This window comes from Oculina patagonica, chromosome 12 (genome assembly GCF_052425735.1).
Source record: "Oculina patagonica isolate OP01 chromosome 12, crgOcupat, whole genome shotgun sequence".
NCBI lineage: Eukaryota > Metazoa > Cnidaria > Anthozoa > Scleractinia > Oculinidae > Oculina > Oculina patagonica.
Window position 1 is genome coordinate 30,069,490 of NC_135769.1, and position 14,189 is coordinate 30,083,678.

At 38.1% G+C, this 14,189-nt stretch overlaps 3 protein-coding genes across 4 annotated transcripts; 1 reads left to right on the top strand and 2 right to left on the bottom strand.

Moving 5' to 3' along the window:
* Positions 1-2,822: 2,822 nt before the first annotated feature.
* Positions 2,823-4,081, bottom strand: LOC144634074 (mitochondrial cardiolipin hydrolase-like). The gene has a single exon (XM_078493025.1). It carries the CDS (start codon positions 4,078-4,080, stop codon positions 3,406-3,408), a length of 675 nt encoding a protein of 224 aa, XP_078349151.1. The 5' UTR covers position 4,081; the 3' UTR covers positions 2,823-3,405.
* Positions 4,082-4,234: 153 nt separating this feature from the next.
* On the top strand, positions 4,235-7,937 carry LOC144632041 (uncharacterized). Its single transcript, XM_078490647.1, has 4 exons — positions 4,235-4,285; positions 4,909-5,080; positions 5,611-5,926; positions 6,658-7,937. Exons 2-4 carry the CDS (start codon positions 4,913-4,915, stop codon positions 7,032-7,034), a joined length of 861 nt encoding a protein of 286 aa, XP_078346773.1. The 5' UTR covers positions 4,235-4,285; positions 4,909-4,912; the 3' UTR covers positions 7,035-7,937.
* Positions 7,938-11,079: 3,142 nt separating this feature from the next.
* LOC144632105 (high-affinity lysophosphatidic acid receptor-like) lies at positions 11,080-13,848 on the bottom strand. 2 transcript variants are annotated; one of them, XM_078490708.1, is made up of 2 exons: positions 12,380-13,848; positions 11,080-12,220 (listed from the first exon to the last, which is right to left on the bottom strand). In XM_078490708.1, the coding sequence occupies exons 1-2, from the start codon at positions 13,084-13,086 to the stop codon at positions 12,082-12,084; spliced, it is 846 nt and encodes a 281-aa protein (XP_078346834.1). In that variant the 5' UTR covers positions 13,087-13,848; the 3' UTR covers positions 11,080-12,081. The 2 variants fall into 2 exon arrangements, with proteins under 2 accessions (XP_078346834.1, XP_078346833.1); XM_078490707.1 differs by having other exon boundaries at positions 11,080-13,843.
* Positions 13,849-14,189: the final 341 nt, after the last annotated feature.

The following is a 14,189-nucleotide window of genomic DNA, read 5'->3' on the forward strand; positions in this document are numbered from 1 at the left end:
TGAAGCAACTATTACAATAAACAGAGTCCTCGAACGTCCATGTTCCGTTCTCCATCATTTCGTTATGGGGCGATATCATCCGCCCGTCTTCCTCAACGTGCCTAGGAAACGTGACAAACGTCGCTACTGCAACTGATTCTGTCAGTCCTACAAGGAGATCCGCTACAGTTAAGTTTATGAGAAGAAATGACGTTCGCTTCAGGCGTTTTCGATTAGTCCATCCAGAAAACGTAAATGGTAAAAATATTTCCAGTTGAAATTATAAGCGTTGAATCAAAATCATACTGCACACAATGGCCGCGGCGTTTGATACTTCACAACGGTGTATGGGGCTATGTTGAAATTTTTTCAGCAATTGCGTGTAGAAGACTGATGACAACGTCTTCGTCGCTTTTGATAGCGACGTCAATAGTGTGTGCTGTAATATTGATACCGCTTTCTAGACTGCAAGGTGATGAAAACCTCCAGTTTTCAATCGGACAGGATGTTAAAACCATGCGTTCCTAATTTTTTGTACCTCTAATTACATTCAAAATTTTTTACTACATTCTTCACGCTCTATTATAAATCATATTCATAAATAGCCATCGCACTTGACATTGACACTGAACTTGAAAATGCTGCCATGAAGACAGCGAAACGTTGTTCTATACTTATATCGCTATTTTTAATTTTAAAATGTTTAACTTAAATATCTTTAAAACCATTTTGTTTCAATTAATTAAGGCCGTCAGTCGACTGTCAGTGTATTTAAAGTCGTTCCCATTGAGCTGTAAGTGCAAAAAAGTAATAAGACATAATTCCCTGTACGACCGGTGTCACATCGTTGATGTACCTTATAGTTACTTATTTTCGCGGGACTTAATTTTCGCGATTTTCGCGATTTTCAAAAAATCGCGAAATTAAAGACCCGCGAAAATTAATTCTAAACGATTTCTATTGTATTTTTTATGCTAATTACGTATTTTTGGCCAAATCGCGAAAATTAAGTCTCGCGAAATATTCCTGTTCCATTTTCGCGAAATTAAGTACCCGCGAAAATAAGTAACAATAAGGTATAAAGTTATGTTGATAATTCTTTTATCAGAGAAGAAGACTGATGAAATTGACAGCGGCGTCAATAGCGTGTGCTGCAATATTGATGTCGTTTTTTTTAAAGGAAGTGAACTGAAAACCTCAAGTTTATTCCGGGATTTGGAGGAATGGCCATTTTGCCACTTATGACGTCACCAATTAACACGTCAGCAGATTTTTGTGATGTGAATCTTATAGATCTTGGATAGATCTTTCCACAGGACTGTCCATCTTCAATATTGACTGCATTCCGACAGAGCTTATCGAAAAAACGTGATCAGTTTTTGGTGTAAAATTGGTGCTAAAACAGGCCAAAATACCCGTACTTGATCATGGTCTTTTTTCCAGGGTTTTCCATTGATTCAGATCAAACCTTTTCAGGCCAGTAGAAGGGGTGCACAGAGTAAAAGATAAAGAGAATAAGAAAGCAGAGAAAAACGAAAAGGAAAGGAGCAAGAAAAAAAATCGGAACGGTTCAGCAAAAAAGTCCAAATTTTGGCTTATGCGCATGCGCCAAAGTAAAATATTGTACATTTACATGGAAATTTCATCAAAATCTTACTGCATTGTCAGAAAGTGCATTTCTAGCAAAGTTTAGAGAAATTTAGGACCGTAGAGCCAAGAAAATCAATTAACGGTTAAAAAACCGTGTTTTTTGGAGTAATTTCAGCATATTAAGGGTTAAAACAGTAACTGCCCGGGGGGAGGGGGAGGCTCCCATATGAAAGAGACGGCCACCAGTGTATTTATGGTTGCTCCCACTGAGCCGTAAATGCATTCGATAAAAGTGATAAGACCTATCCCGTACGGCATATCACATCATTGATCCTTCATAATTGAAGTACCGTAATGATTCGATTTAGCGCCCTCCTTCCAATAAGCGCCCCCTTCCGAATAAGCGCCCCCCTTCGAATGTGTTTTTGTAAAAAAGCACCCCTATTTCAATAAGCGCCCCCATTCTTATAGGTGCCCCTATTCTAATAAGCGCCTCCAATGCGGATAAATGCCCCTAGTGAAGTCATCGACGTCAAATAGATAAACGCATGAACATTTATCGTACCATATATTTACTGCTAAAATGAACAATTCTTTTTAAAGTAGCTGACCTTTCAACAATTTGCTAATATTTATTAAGGTTTTGTTTTGAACATTTGGTTGTTTCTCGAAAAATTAAATAAGCGCCCTGTCCCGAATAAGCGCCCTGTCTCGAATAAGCGCCCTCCCTTGAGGTGCCAAAAGTAAATAAGCGCCCCGGGCGCTAAATCGAATCATTACGGTACATCAGTAATTTGTTTTTCAGTTCAGATGTGGCACCCTGTACGAGGAAATTTCCTTTCACACTTTCTTGTACAATAAATTCCTTTTTTATGCCACGCTCGTGACAACGGAATATTTACATCTTTCTCATTACGTTCACCCAGCTTAAAATTAGCATCTCTATTTCGCAAATTCCACACTGGAAGCTTTCGATAATGCTGATTCAAGTTTGACCAAAAAACTATTGTCAGCTCTATTTCGATGGAATGACCTTAAAATCTTATTGTGTGGTTCAAGGAATTATCCATACTTCCATACCTCCCCACCCCACCCCTCTGGAAATTCCAATTAAACCATACATTTCTTTAAAGTTTTTGGCCTTTGAGATCCCCCCACCCCCAGGAATTTGCAATCCCTTCTGTGGGAGGAGTATGGACATTTTCTGGAACCACAATTAAAAGCCCTGCTGATTCAGTATTTGGATTCAAAGATGAGATTTTAAGTTTAATGATTTATGATTAAATCAAATACTGTATAGATTTTATCTTGGCTTCATTGTATTGGCCCAAAATCCAGGAAAAAAACTTTGCTGGTCAGTAGTGTAAATGTTGTTTTTCAAGCCAAGTTTAATGTGTTTCCACTCAATCTTTATTCAAGTTATTTTATGTCATTGTGAAAGTGTTATCTTCAGGTTGAAGCAAATTAATCTAGATCGGAAACAGATTAAACATGAAAACGGAATTAACCTGCAGCAAAAACACTGCTTTGCAAAGGCAGATCCAAATATCATCATAAAATTATTCATGTAGCTCTAGCTCTCATGGCATGCAATTAAAAATACATAAAAAACAACATTTCAGTTAAACTGTATAAAATGTGCAACTGTAAATGTTGCAAAAGCAAAATGCCTAAAACGCTGAAGTAAGAAAGAGGATAGCAAATTCAGTTCGAAGAACGACTCAAGGCGAAAAATGAATATTTAGTGAGAAGATAAAACAGCAACTTCAAAATAATTTGAGACAAACATAAGTTTCGATCGCTCTGTCATAAAAAACCCTGTTCTCACGGTACTCCTTATCTTTTAGAAGGGTCATACTCCTTCCATAACCTCTCGAACTCCTCTGAAAAAGCCTCCACGACGCACGTATCGCTTGAAATCACCACATTCTCGCGATTCCCAGTCACTGCTTGTCGAGTCCAGTTGAACGAGCCATTGACAAGCCGTTTTCCGTCGATAACAACAAACTTGTGATGCATAAAGAACGAGGAGAGATCGTGTCGCACTTGAATTCCCTCACGTCTAAACTTCTCAATCTGCGAACCAGTTGAACCCATTTGTTCATCGTCTGTGAGAACTCTAACTACAACGCCACTTTTGTGTAGTTGAATTGTAGCATCGGCTAGTTCGCGACAGTTGATGGTAAACACACAAACATCCAGGCTTTGCTTAGCTTCTAACAGTACTCTAACAAGCTTACTTAGGGACGTTTCTTCGTGGGCAAACTGGCAGTTCTTTCGATTGCAGCTTCCATCGAAGATAAACTGCTTGCACGCGAGGAGCTTGTCTGGGAAGAACAGTACTTGCGGGGCAGATTGATCGTTTAACGTCTTTTCCGGAGTCGATTCCATAGATTCTTTAACACTCTTAATCAAGACATAAGTAGTATGCGCCAGGACACCAAGAAGCCAGGAAATCCGAAGAATTCGTGGAAAATCGAAGCTTGGAAGAGAAAGACCTATGGCAGCCATCTTTATTCTTTTGTTTTTCACTTCGTATAATTTGTCACGTTGAGTCCACAAACCGCATATGTCGTTTCCAGTCTCTGATGATCAGAACTGGGTTTGCGCTGTGGGAGGTAATGCTAAAGACTGGTAACTAATATACAAACACATGTAACGCCTTGCGCATTTCTTGTTCAGAACATGGCTAAAATCGGCTGAACGGCGGAGGGAGGTATGATAGAAAGATGTCTCTAGTTATGAGTTATTATTTAGAGCATATTCAATAAGGGAATAATGGTCTGATTATTCCCCTGGGGATCTGGTGGCATGTTGAAGTTCCTAAAAAAAAAAAATGAAATCAAGAAGCTCGGAAATAATGATGACGAATAAAATGACCCGGGGTAGTCAATCGATAAAAATTGCGGAAAATCATTCGATAAATCGATATCTATCGATGAATTGATTTTAAACGTTACCGATTTTATCCTTCAATCGATAGAAATCGATTCTCACACACTGACGAAGTGTTAATTTTTTGAATTTATCGATCGTTATAGAATGTAGAATCGATAAAAAATTATTCAATCTATCAATCGTCTTAGAGTCATAGAACTCACTGAAATTTTAATAGTAACTGGCTCGATCCGTTGAGGCATCGTTTTATTGTGACTCATTAAAATGATTTGTTGACAAGCACTGTACAAGAGACCTAAGAGACTGCATTAGGATTTTTTCCTGATTTTTTGTTTGATTACAAGTCTTGCATAATTAATAAAGACCCCCTAGCACAATCAGCCATGCTCTCTTTATGCTTGCAACTGGTGACAGTGCTTCGATCTGTTTATTCTTACGCAGACTGATGGGTAGTTTTATGACAAAAGACTTGCCTGGTCTGCCTTTAGAAGTAATCAAGAAAAACTTGATGATCGCTCAGCCTTTTCTGCCTTTAGAAGTAGTTGAGAAAGTAGTTGCATTCTTGCCTTTATCAGACGTGTGCAATTGTATGCTGGTCTGTAAAGAATGGAAAGTGAGTAAGAATCTAACTCTTTAAGCTGTCATAGGTTAACAGGTAATTTCTTAGACTTTCAATGAAGTCCTTCGTCTTGTCACCAGTTTTTATTTGTCACAGGGCAGAAAATGTACACTCTAAAGTCGTCCATACCACTGGCAATGTCAAAAACAATCCTAACAGCTTGCAGACCTCTTCTAGTAGCGTTTTTGGAGAGGAGCTTCGCTGTTGAAAGTCCTACACCATATTATTCTGCCAATGATGATCCTGATGGAACAATTTGCGAAAATCACAAGAGTGAATATCCTGAAAAACAAATTTTATGCTGCGCTAATGATACTTTCGGCCCTGCGAGGGGCTTAGCCCCTCGCAGTTCTTGTTTGGGGGGGCTATTGCCCCCCCCCCCCTGCTCCCCCACCTATTAATGTAGTAATTAATACATGTATCAATAACTTTAAGCCAAAATTAAAATTTAGACTTTTAATGCCCTAAAGAATTCAAGAGTTGCTAATGAATTATCATTCTTTTAATTTGTATTTATAAACCAGGAGCTTCTGTCTTCAGAGCTGTTCTGTAAAAACTATGTGCTCAGCCATTATGATTTTAATGATGAGGAAGAACCCAGTGGACATCTGCTGACATGGTCTTCTCCTGATAACTGGACTTGGTACTGGAATGAAAATGCAGACTGCTCCAATGTATATGTGTTCTCTGATCCTCCAAAGCGCTGGAAATGTGGCATTATTCATTTAGCCAATTACACACTTGGGTCAGATAAAGAACTAAAGTACAAACATCTTCTAAAGGCTGTTTATATTTTGGCCAGGATTCAGACTGCAGCACACAAACTGGCTCTAGATTGCTGTAAGAAAACTCTTATACTATACTAATCTTGAAAGGGTCATATACCACAATGAATCATTTTAAGACTATTCCAATGCAATGCAATGAAGGGGTCAAGAAGCTCGTTGGTGACCAGGGCCGGGTTGTTCGAAAGGGGATTAACGCTAACCCAGGATTAAAAGATGATCGAGGTTTTAATTTCTCTTGTTAGAAGGGTTTTCCATAGCTAATGTTTTGTGAAGTTTGAGATTGGTCCATGTCAAACTGGGGGAGAGATAATATAAACAGAAATCCTCAAAGAAATGTTAAAAAATTGAAACCAAATTTCATGCTAATCCTGGATTAGCTTAATCGTGCTTTGAACAACCGGGCCCAGAGCTAACCTGTATACACCAGCAGTTTATCAGGTTGCTCTAACTGAAAATAATAGTAAAGTTGCTTAATTACTACACATGAGAGTCGAATCTCTGGAACTCTCAAACTACAATCTCGGACAAAACCAGTTGAGTGTCTTGAGTGTCAACCTTACAGGCAGTAACATGCCTGTAAGGTCTTTGATATTAGTGACATTTAGCTTCAGGTTGAGTGTCAAGTGTCTCAACCTTTTTTTCCCAGATTGCAGAGTTTTTTCAATACACTTGCCTTCCACTTCTTATCACCTTTCACTGGTCTACCTTTCAGGGTGATGTGATTTGAATCATAAAGTGATCATGGTACTTATACCTAAATTTAATTGTTACTTTTCTTTTTAGGGGCATTTGGTAATGAGGGTGGAGGATTTGTAGAAACGTGCTTGTTTCCCTGGAACAAAGAGACTCTTCCTACAGCAGAGGATGTTATCGCACTTTTCCATTTTAATCCTGAGATGCACAGATACCCAATGGTGAATGAGGAAATAGAAAAGCGAGATTATTACGAAGATGGCCATCCTTCTTGGAATACTATAACATCTTATAGTGACGATGTGAAGGAGGCTGAAACTTTTTTTAATTGGCTTGAAAAATTATTCTTCCCAATGATTCAAATTGGCATTGGTTGTGAAAGAATGAATCCGGTTCCATGTTTTATTTTAGCAAAACTTGCCCCAGGGTGGGTGGGAGATGTGCTTACATCTTTGTGTTGCACCTAGTTGAGATTCATACCTGCAGTCATCATCATCATCATTTAACCATTCTCCAGGTAGAGAGTTGCACTGTAACTGTTCGGAGGATGGGTTCCCTTTCGGCTTTCACCCATAGTCATCATAGATCCATCGACCCAGCTAATGAAGGCATCGTCTGGGGTCTGGTATGTCTTTGTACTACACCCATTGTAGCCTGTATACATTGAAATTCCAGTTTCCGTAATCAAAATGTTTTATGGGGTGAGGTGATTAGCCTTACGCCCAACCCCCAACCTGTAGGGCCACTGGATTTTTCTGTCGGGTTTTTTCTTCCCTATTAAAGTTCTGCCCTTGTGGCCTGGAAAAAAACAGCTTAAACCTAATGACGGCTCCCCACCTCCTTCAACAACAATTTACTTCTGTTATATCTTCACCTTGATGTTCTAGGCGCATTTCGTGTACAAGCGAAAGTACTCCGGCAATTTTAGTACTTTTTACTGAAAAGCAGAAAAATGCCGTGCCCGTGACAGTGTCCATTTAAAACCATTTTTCGATCTGTCACTGAAGTTGCATCTTGTTCCTTGGTCATTTCAATTTTACAAGAAATAAAATACAAATTTGTATAAGAAACATAACACATGCGCTACGCATGGTTTGAAAATGCGAAACGTCATGTAAATTCGAGGGACAATTTAGGTTTCTTTTTCAAACGGTGCGTAGTCCATGGTATGTTATGTTTGTTACCGCTGTTTGTATTTTATTTCTTGACTTTGTTTAGTAGAAATTTATTCAGCACGGGATGTTTATTAGTGTTTCGCCCGGCCGTAATCATACGTTTATCTGCTTTTCCTCACAGTCTTTGCCGGTGCGATGGGGATGGGGGAGGGGGGGGGGGTGGGGAGCTAGCTTTCCCGCGCAAAAGAGAACTGATATCGAGACTGGCAAGCAGAGTGCGCTGGAAACGAGCAGGGGGCGCGAATGGGAATGCGAAAGGTGATGACAGGGTGTCAAGTTCCTATTTTTCCTTTTTTTGCCTGCCTCCTATTTTCTCCTTTTTTTCATGTTCCTATTTTTCCTATTTTTAGGGCCGACACAGAAATTGTAAATTTTGAAATGAAATTGTCAATAAAATTGATAAATCTACAAAAAACTGAAACTTCATTCAAAAAAGACCGCTTTAAAGCCTTTATGAGTGATTTTCTCTGAACTCGTGCCTAGACTTTCTCAGTGCTTTTGATAGCATGAAGAAGTGAGGAACTCTGATGCGAGAGGAAGAAGAGTAAAAGCAGATGAGCGCTGAGATGATGCCCTCAGCAACAGCTGTCAACAAACAAACTGTTAATGTAGCCACAATGATGCTTGACACTGCTAAGACAAGGAGACCAAGCAAGCAAAGCTTGGAGAAAAAGGAAAAAGAGAAAATGTTGACTGACAAACAGCACCATAGTTAATAGAGGGAAATGGTTGAAGCCTGGAAGTTTTTGTTTTGTTTTTGTTCGTATTTTGGGGGTTGACCCTGCACACCGACAAAATACAATAGGTGTTACGTGTGTTCATGCAACTAACCAATAAAAACATGCCGATACGTAATTCATGCATAGTGTATGAGCGCAAAACAAAAGATGTGCAGGGTCGTGGACCGCCAACATAAATCTTGGCCTCTTTGTTTGCTCCTGATGTTTGCCGGGCCCTAACCATTTCCTCAACTATGACAGCACAGACTGTTAGAAAAGGCCATGTCCTCACAGCAAATGCTGCCAAACGAGAGAAGCGGTCCCAGAGAGATTGATTTATTTATTTTCAAGTCGTGGTTGGTTTATTGTAAAAAGAATAATTGGTGAAGTGAAATACATTGTTTGGTTGTAAAAATAGCTCTCTCAAGTTTTTTGATAAGTAAAGGATGAAGATTAATGAATTGGAATCTGGTAATTGTTGTAGGATGAGTTGTGCTTGGTAACATTGTATACGGCAAAATTGTGATGTGCCATGTGCCTGTAAATTAAAGGTTGGGTTGTGAAAAAAGTTGTGTTGGAGTGTAGAGGAAGAACTCAAAGATCCTCCATTGGGTGATTCCTTTCCTTTTGACTTGTCATTCCTTTTTCCTATTTTCTAAGTGCCATTTGTCACTTGACACCCTGTGATGAGAATGAGAAAAATAGCACCCCCACTAGGGACGTGGCAGGTAAAGTTTTCATCTGTGTTATCAAGGGTTTATTTTTTAAGAGGATCATTTTTCATTTTTTAAAACCCAGCACGATTTAAGGACTTCCAATTTAGTGTAAATTTGAAATCAAACTTAGAGTAAATATCAAACGTATTGATCTGCTATTTTACCACAATTGTAAATGACCTAAATGGCTATCATTTAAGATGTTTGCCCGTGATAAATTCATACTACTAATAATGAGACTGGGCGAAAAAAAAAAGAAGAACACTTAGTACAAAACATGAGATCGATCGTGACATGACAAGTTGAAACTAGGCTAAACACAGTTTGTTAGAATTAAATGAACTTCCAGTGGTGTAACTAGCAAGAGGCAAGAACTTGCCTCGTCTAAATTTTAACCCAATTAAAAAAAATACTTGGAAAAATATTTCCCACACTGAACAAGATTAATTTCTTCTAGGGGTATGCTCAGACCCTTTAGCAGGATATTACCTCGTCTATGCTAAAAGTCTGGCTACTGCCCTGGACTTCTTTACCACAATAAACAAGGGCGGGAGTTTGGGTGGTTTGATGAGATATCGCTAAATCTAAGAGACTAACAAATGATCTAATCAGTAAGAAATCTGATAGGCCATTAAACCTACCCGATTCTGTTTTCGTGGCTTTGCATTTCAAAATGTTTTGTTCACACTTCGAGTGAGTTTTAGTTGGTGCAGCTACTGACAGAGATATCCAGAATGCAAACAGTGAATTAGCTTCTTGGGCTTGTGTTCACAGAAGATGGAAATAAAGATTACTGAATATTTCTCGGCGAATAAAAAAACTCTTCATGTTTATAATCCGCGACACTGAGGTTCCAACAAATGTTTCAGTAATCGATCAACTATTTCTACATTGAAATTCGCTTTGATTAAAGTTAATTTTTCATCGGGTTTAAAAGAGGAAAAACTGCGCTCGTTCTTTCTAACCGTCAGAAAGCGCATTTAATCTTGATCTGATTATTTTCCCTTCCGATGTACTCTCGTTCCAATTGTTCTAGCCTGAAAGTAAGTGCTCATAAGTTGGCCGGATATAAGAGCCGGAACAGTCTCAAATCAGCTCAGTCATGCTTTTATTGCAATTTATTTCCCAGGAAATCTTTAATTGCATAATATTTCCTTACGCAAAGAAATCCATATTCAATATTTGTTTTTCAAGCTGCCAGAATTACCGTAGAATGACTAAAACATAACTGATCATGATGATTTTGTGTCGCGGCGTTAATTTTAAATTTGCTGCGACTAGTTCATAAACTGAGGCTTATTCCAGCTTCCCGACATCATTTTGTTCAATCGGTTCCTTTTATGTGAAAAAATAAAAGTGTCATTTGCCTTGTGCTGCCATCTTATTTTTATACGGTGATCAGCAAATGCGCAATTTCAAGAAATGTGCCAATTATCGAAGCTTATCAGCTGTATTAATATGTTTGTTTATGTCGCAAAAAAATAAAAAAATAAAACGTGAACCGTAAGTCCCTCGAAAATGGAAGTCTTATTTTCGTCTCTTGCCTTTTCTTGGAAAAGCGGACAATACGAGGCCCTTCTACCCCCATACCATAAAAACCCTTGAAAAACACATTACGAGAAATGCTTAAAGAGATCCCGATTTCGCAAACACTGCAGTTTTACTCCTAATATTTGAAATGTCAATTTTTGGTCTGATTTCGGGATTTTAATGTAATGTCTTAAGATAGATCCGTGACCTCTATACAGATAAGAGATAATCATAAGATATGCATCCGCAAAGCACTCGAATAAATCAAAATGTTTATTTATTAGGCATATATATGGCTCTAATTTTAGTAATATTTATATTCTTTTAATTACTGAAAGATTAACTCGAAAAGTATACCTTTTAAATGTTTTGTCGTCTTGTAAAGCCGCCCGTTTAATTGAACGAATCAGAATAATCATTAAGAATTAAATTAACAATTTCATTCATAAACTGTGCGAACTTATAATGCCAAAACAATGTCGTGAATAAATATATACGGAAAGTTTGTCTTCGTTAATAACTTAATTAATTAACTTCTAAATTATATTGCTTTGTTCCAGAATATTCTACGATCTTTTAGTTTTCTCATTCGTCTAATTCCCTCCTGTTTTTAACACAAAATGAGCTACATTCTTTCATTATGAATTTAAATATCTTAATTTTTTTTAAATGATGCATTCACAAAAAATGCTAAGTTCAGAGTCATTTCCAATTAAAGATAACACTGAATAATGACCAATAATGCTTTACAAGATCAATATACTCTAATTGTACAACACAGCTCTCTTTCGTCATTTTAGTTTGCAAATTGGGCACTTTCCATTCACCCAAATGTTCCTGAAATTAAGAAACAACAGCGAATATTGAGGGAATTTCCTTGGAAAGTTCCAATGTTACACTCCCGAAATGCAAATCATCCAACCAAAAATTCTGGACATTCAGGAAGCAAAATCAAATGGAACGGAAATTTCCGGGAAGAAAATTTCGAAAATTTGGTTATTCTTCACAGGTTGTCCTCTTTTTTCCTTTTTTTCAGTCACTACGGCAACCAGAAAATGCTGTTTCTTTTTATTGCCACTGAGGGAAACTTTCGGAAATCCAAACGGGAATTTTTGGTCGAGTGATGAAAAACTCCCCAACCACTTAACACAAACATTTCTTCTATAATATGTGTCTCTTTTTCGCCAGGTTACTTAACATGCATTTTTGCTTACATCTTATTTACAAGGCACATTTCTTTTAAGGCATTTCAGAACCGCTTTTGTATATTTACATCGGTCCTTTCATGTTTCTTATGATGTCAGTAGTTTCCCACGCTTGGTTATATTTTCAAAACCCTTTACAAATTCGTTGTTAGTTTTATAAGCGCAAGGTTTATAAACGAGTTTCTTCAGAGATTTTTCTTTTCTCACTCCTTTTTCTTTTGTTACAGGAACAAAACCACTTCTTCAAAAGGCCCATACACAGCTTGCGCACTTCTCGAATTCTCCAGCAATAGAGGAAGGGGTTCAAACTAGAGTTAAACATTAAAAACGTGAGCGAGAAATTTCCAACTTTTATGAGTGTAAACTTGCCAGACTGATCCGCAGTTACCCAAGCTACAGTGACAACAACAGAAGGAAGAAAGCAGGCCAGGAGAGCAAAGTACACACACAGCAACGTAATCACCGACCTCTTGTACTGTGTCACGTTAAAGCCCGTCATTTTGTTGCTGTTTGCAGCGGAATGCTGAAACTGAGAGGAAATTTGAATCTCATGCTGCTTGAGAAAGCGGTAAATCTTGTAAACCGCGTAAGAAGGGATGACCAGGAAAACGATGAATACCGCAGAGGACAGGATCATCGGAATCGAGGAGCTCACAAAGCGACCAACAGGAAAGCTGAGACAGAGGACCCACAAAACTGTGATTACTCCCTTGGTTCTGCCACGCGTCATTGCCGATCGGTATCTATGGCGATGGCATAGTGCCAGGTAGCGATCCAGGCTTATGGCCACAATGGTAAGAAAGGAAACCGCAATAAAGTAATCCGACGACCATGCGAACATGATGCGAGAGTAACAGCGGACTCGAGGACCGCCTACGATGCCGTAAATGCAGTAAATGACATGCAGTGGTTGTACAACGAGGCCCACCATCAGATCTGACAAGGCCAAACTGCAGAGAAGCGAGTTGGAGGCAGAATTAATGGACGATGCCTTTCTCAACGCGGTCAGGATCAAGGCATTGCCAAAAAATGCCGTAAAGGAGAATAAAGTGTTGAAAATTGAGGCAATGATATAGTTTGTGTGAAGTGACGCCGGAGGTCGAAGGAAAATTGCCGGATCGTAACAAGTAAAATGAGTAGCGCTTGAATTCATCTGAGATGTATTGTCTGCCATGGTTGTTTTTGGGTTCGGTTCAACAGCCTTCAGCTTGTGTTCTGTTTTTACTCTTTCGTTAACAATGTTTTAATATTAGAATCGCTTTGCTGTTTATGTAATCCATGACTTAACTCATTTGCATTTCAAACGTCCGTAAAATATGTTATTTCACCTGTTTGGGACAATAATGATTGACAGATTGTCGATCCTCTCTCAAATGGATTTTAGCGAGAAATTTTCCGTGTTCTGACTTTTCCAATATCTAGATCTATTCTACACAATCTTCTTTGTGTACTGATCACGAATCAATCTATGGTTATGCTGATTATCTGTCCCCGTGAACTTTTAAGTGGTTTTTCGATCCGGCCATAAAACATCATTATGACGAAAGATAAGTTGAGCTGTTTATATTAATTAGAACCTTCACCGAAACACGTACGCATCTCTTTTAAGCTAACACACTTTACAAATAAAAAGGGTAGACTTTGATGCCTGTTTGCTTTAATTTTTTGTAAAATATATATATATTATGGTACAGAGCAAGCTAGAAATGTTTCTTTTTTGTTTCTACTGAGTTGTATTTATTTTGCGTGAAACCCTCAGAACCATTTTTCAGCTTACGTAAGTAGTTTCGGCCCATTAGCCAATCAAATTACAGCAAATATTGTCTTATATTTATATTCTATTCACGAAAGAAAATTTCTGACGAGAGGAGTTTCTTTTCCTGAATATATACACACATTAAATTATGATTAAAGCTTAGCAGACTAAACGATTCGTGGAAGTAAAAAAGTACTCATAGTTATAACAAAATTGAGCGATATGACACTAAAGGAAAAAATTAACCTTTTACTTGTGTTTAAACAGGAAACAGAGCTGAAAATAAACTGAGATAATTTAATGCAATACGTTAGCCATGCAAATTGTATTGACCATAATACAATAAACGACTGCTCTGTTTTTGCAAACTGAAGTTGCTATATGCGGCTGACAAAAATTACACAACCAGAAAGTTCCTGTCGCGCTAAAGGAAGTCGTCTGGTCGATTGTACCTGAAATAATTCATAAATTAGAGTTTTAGTTTGTATTGTTATTTTCTTATTAGTACTTTTCATTTAATG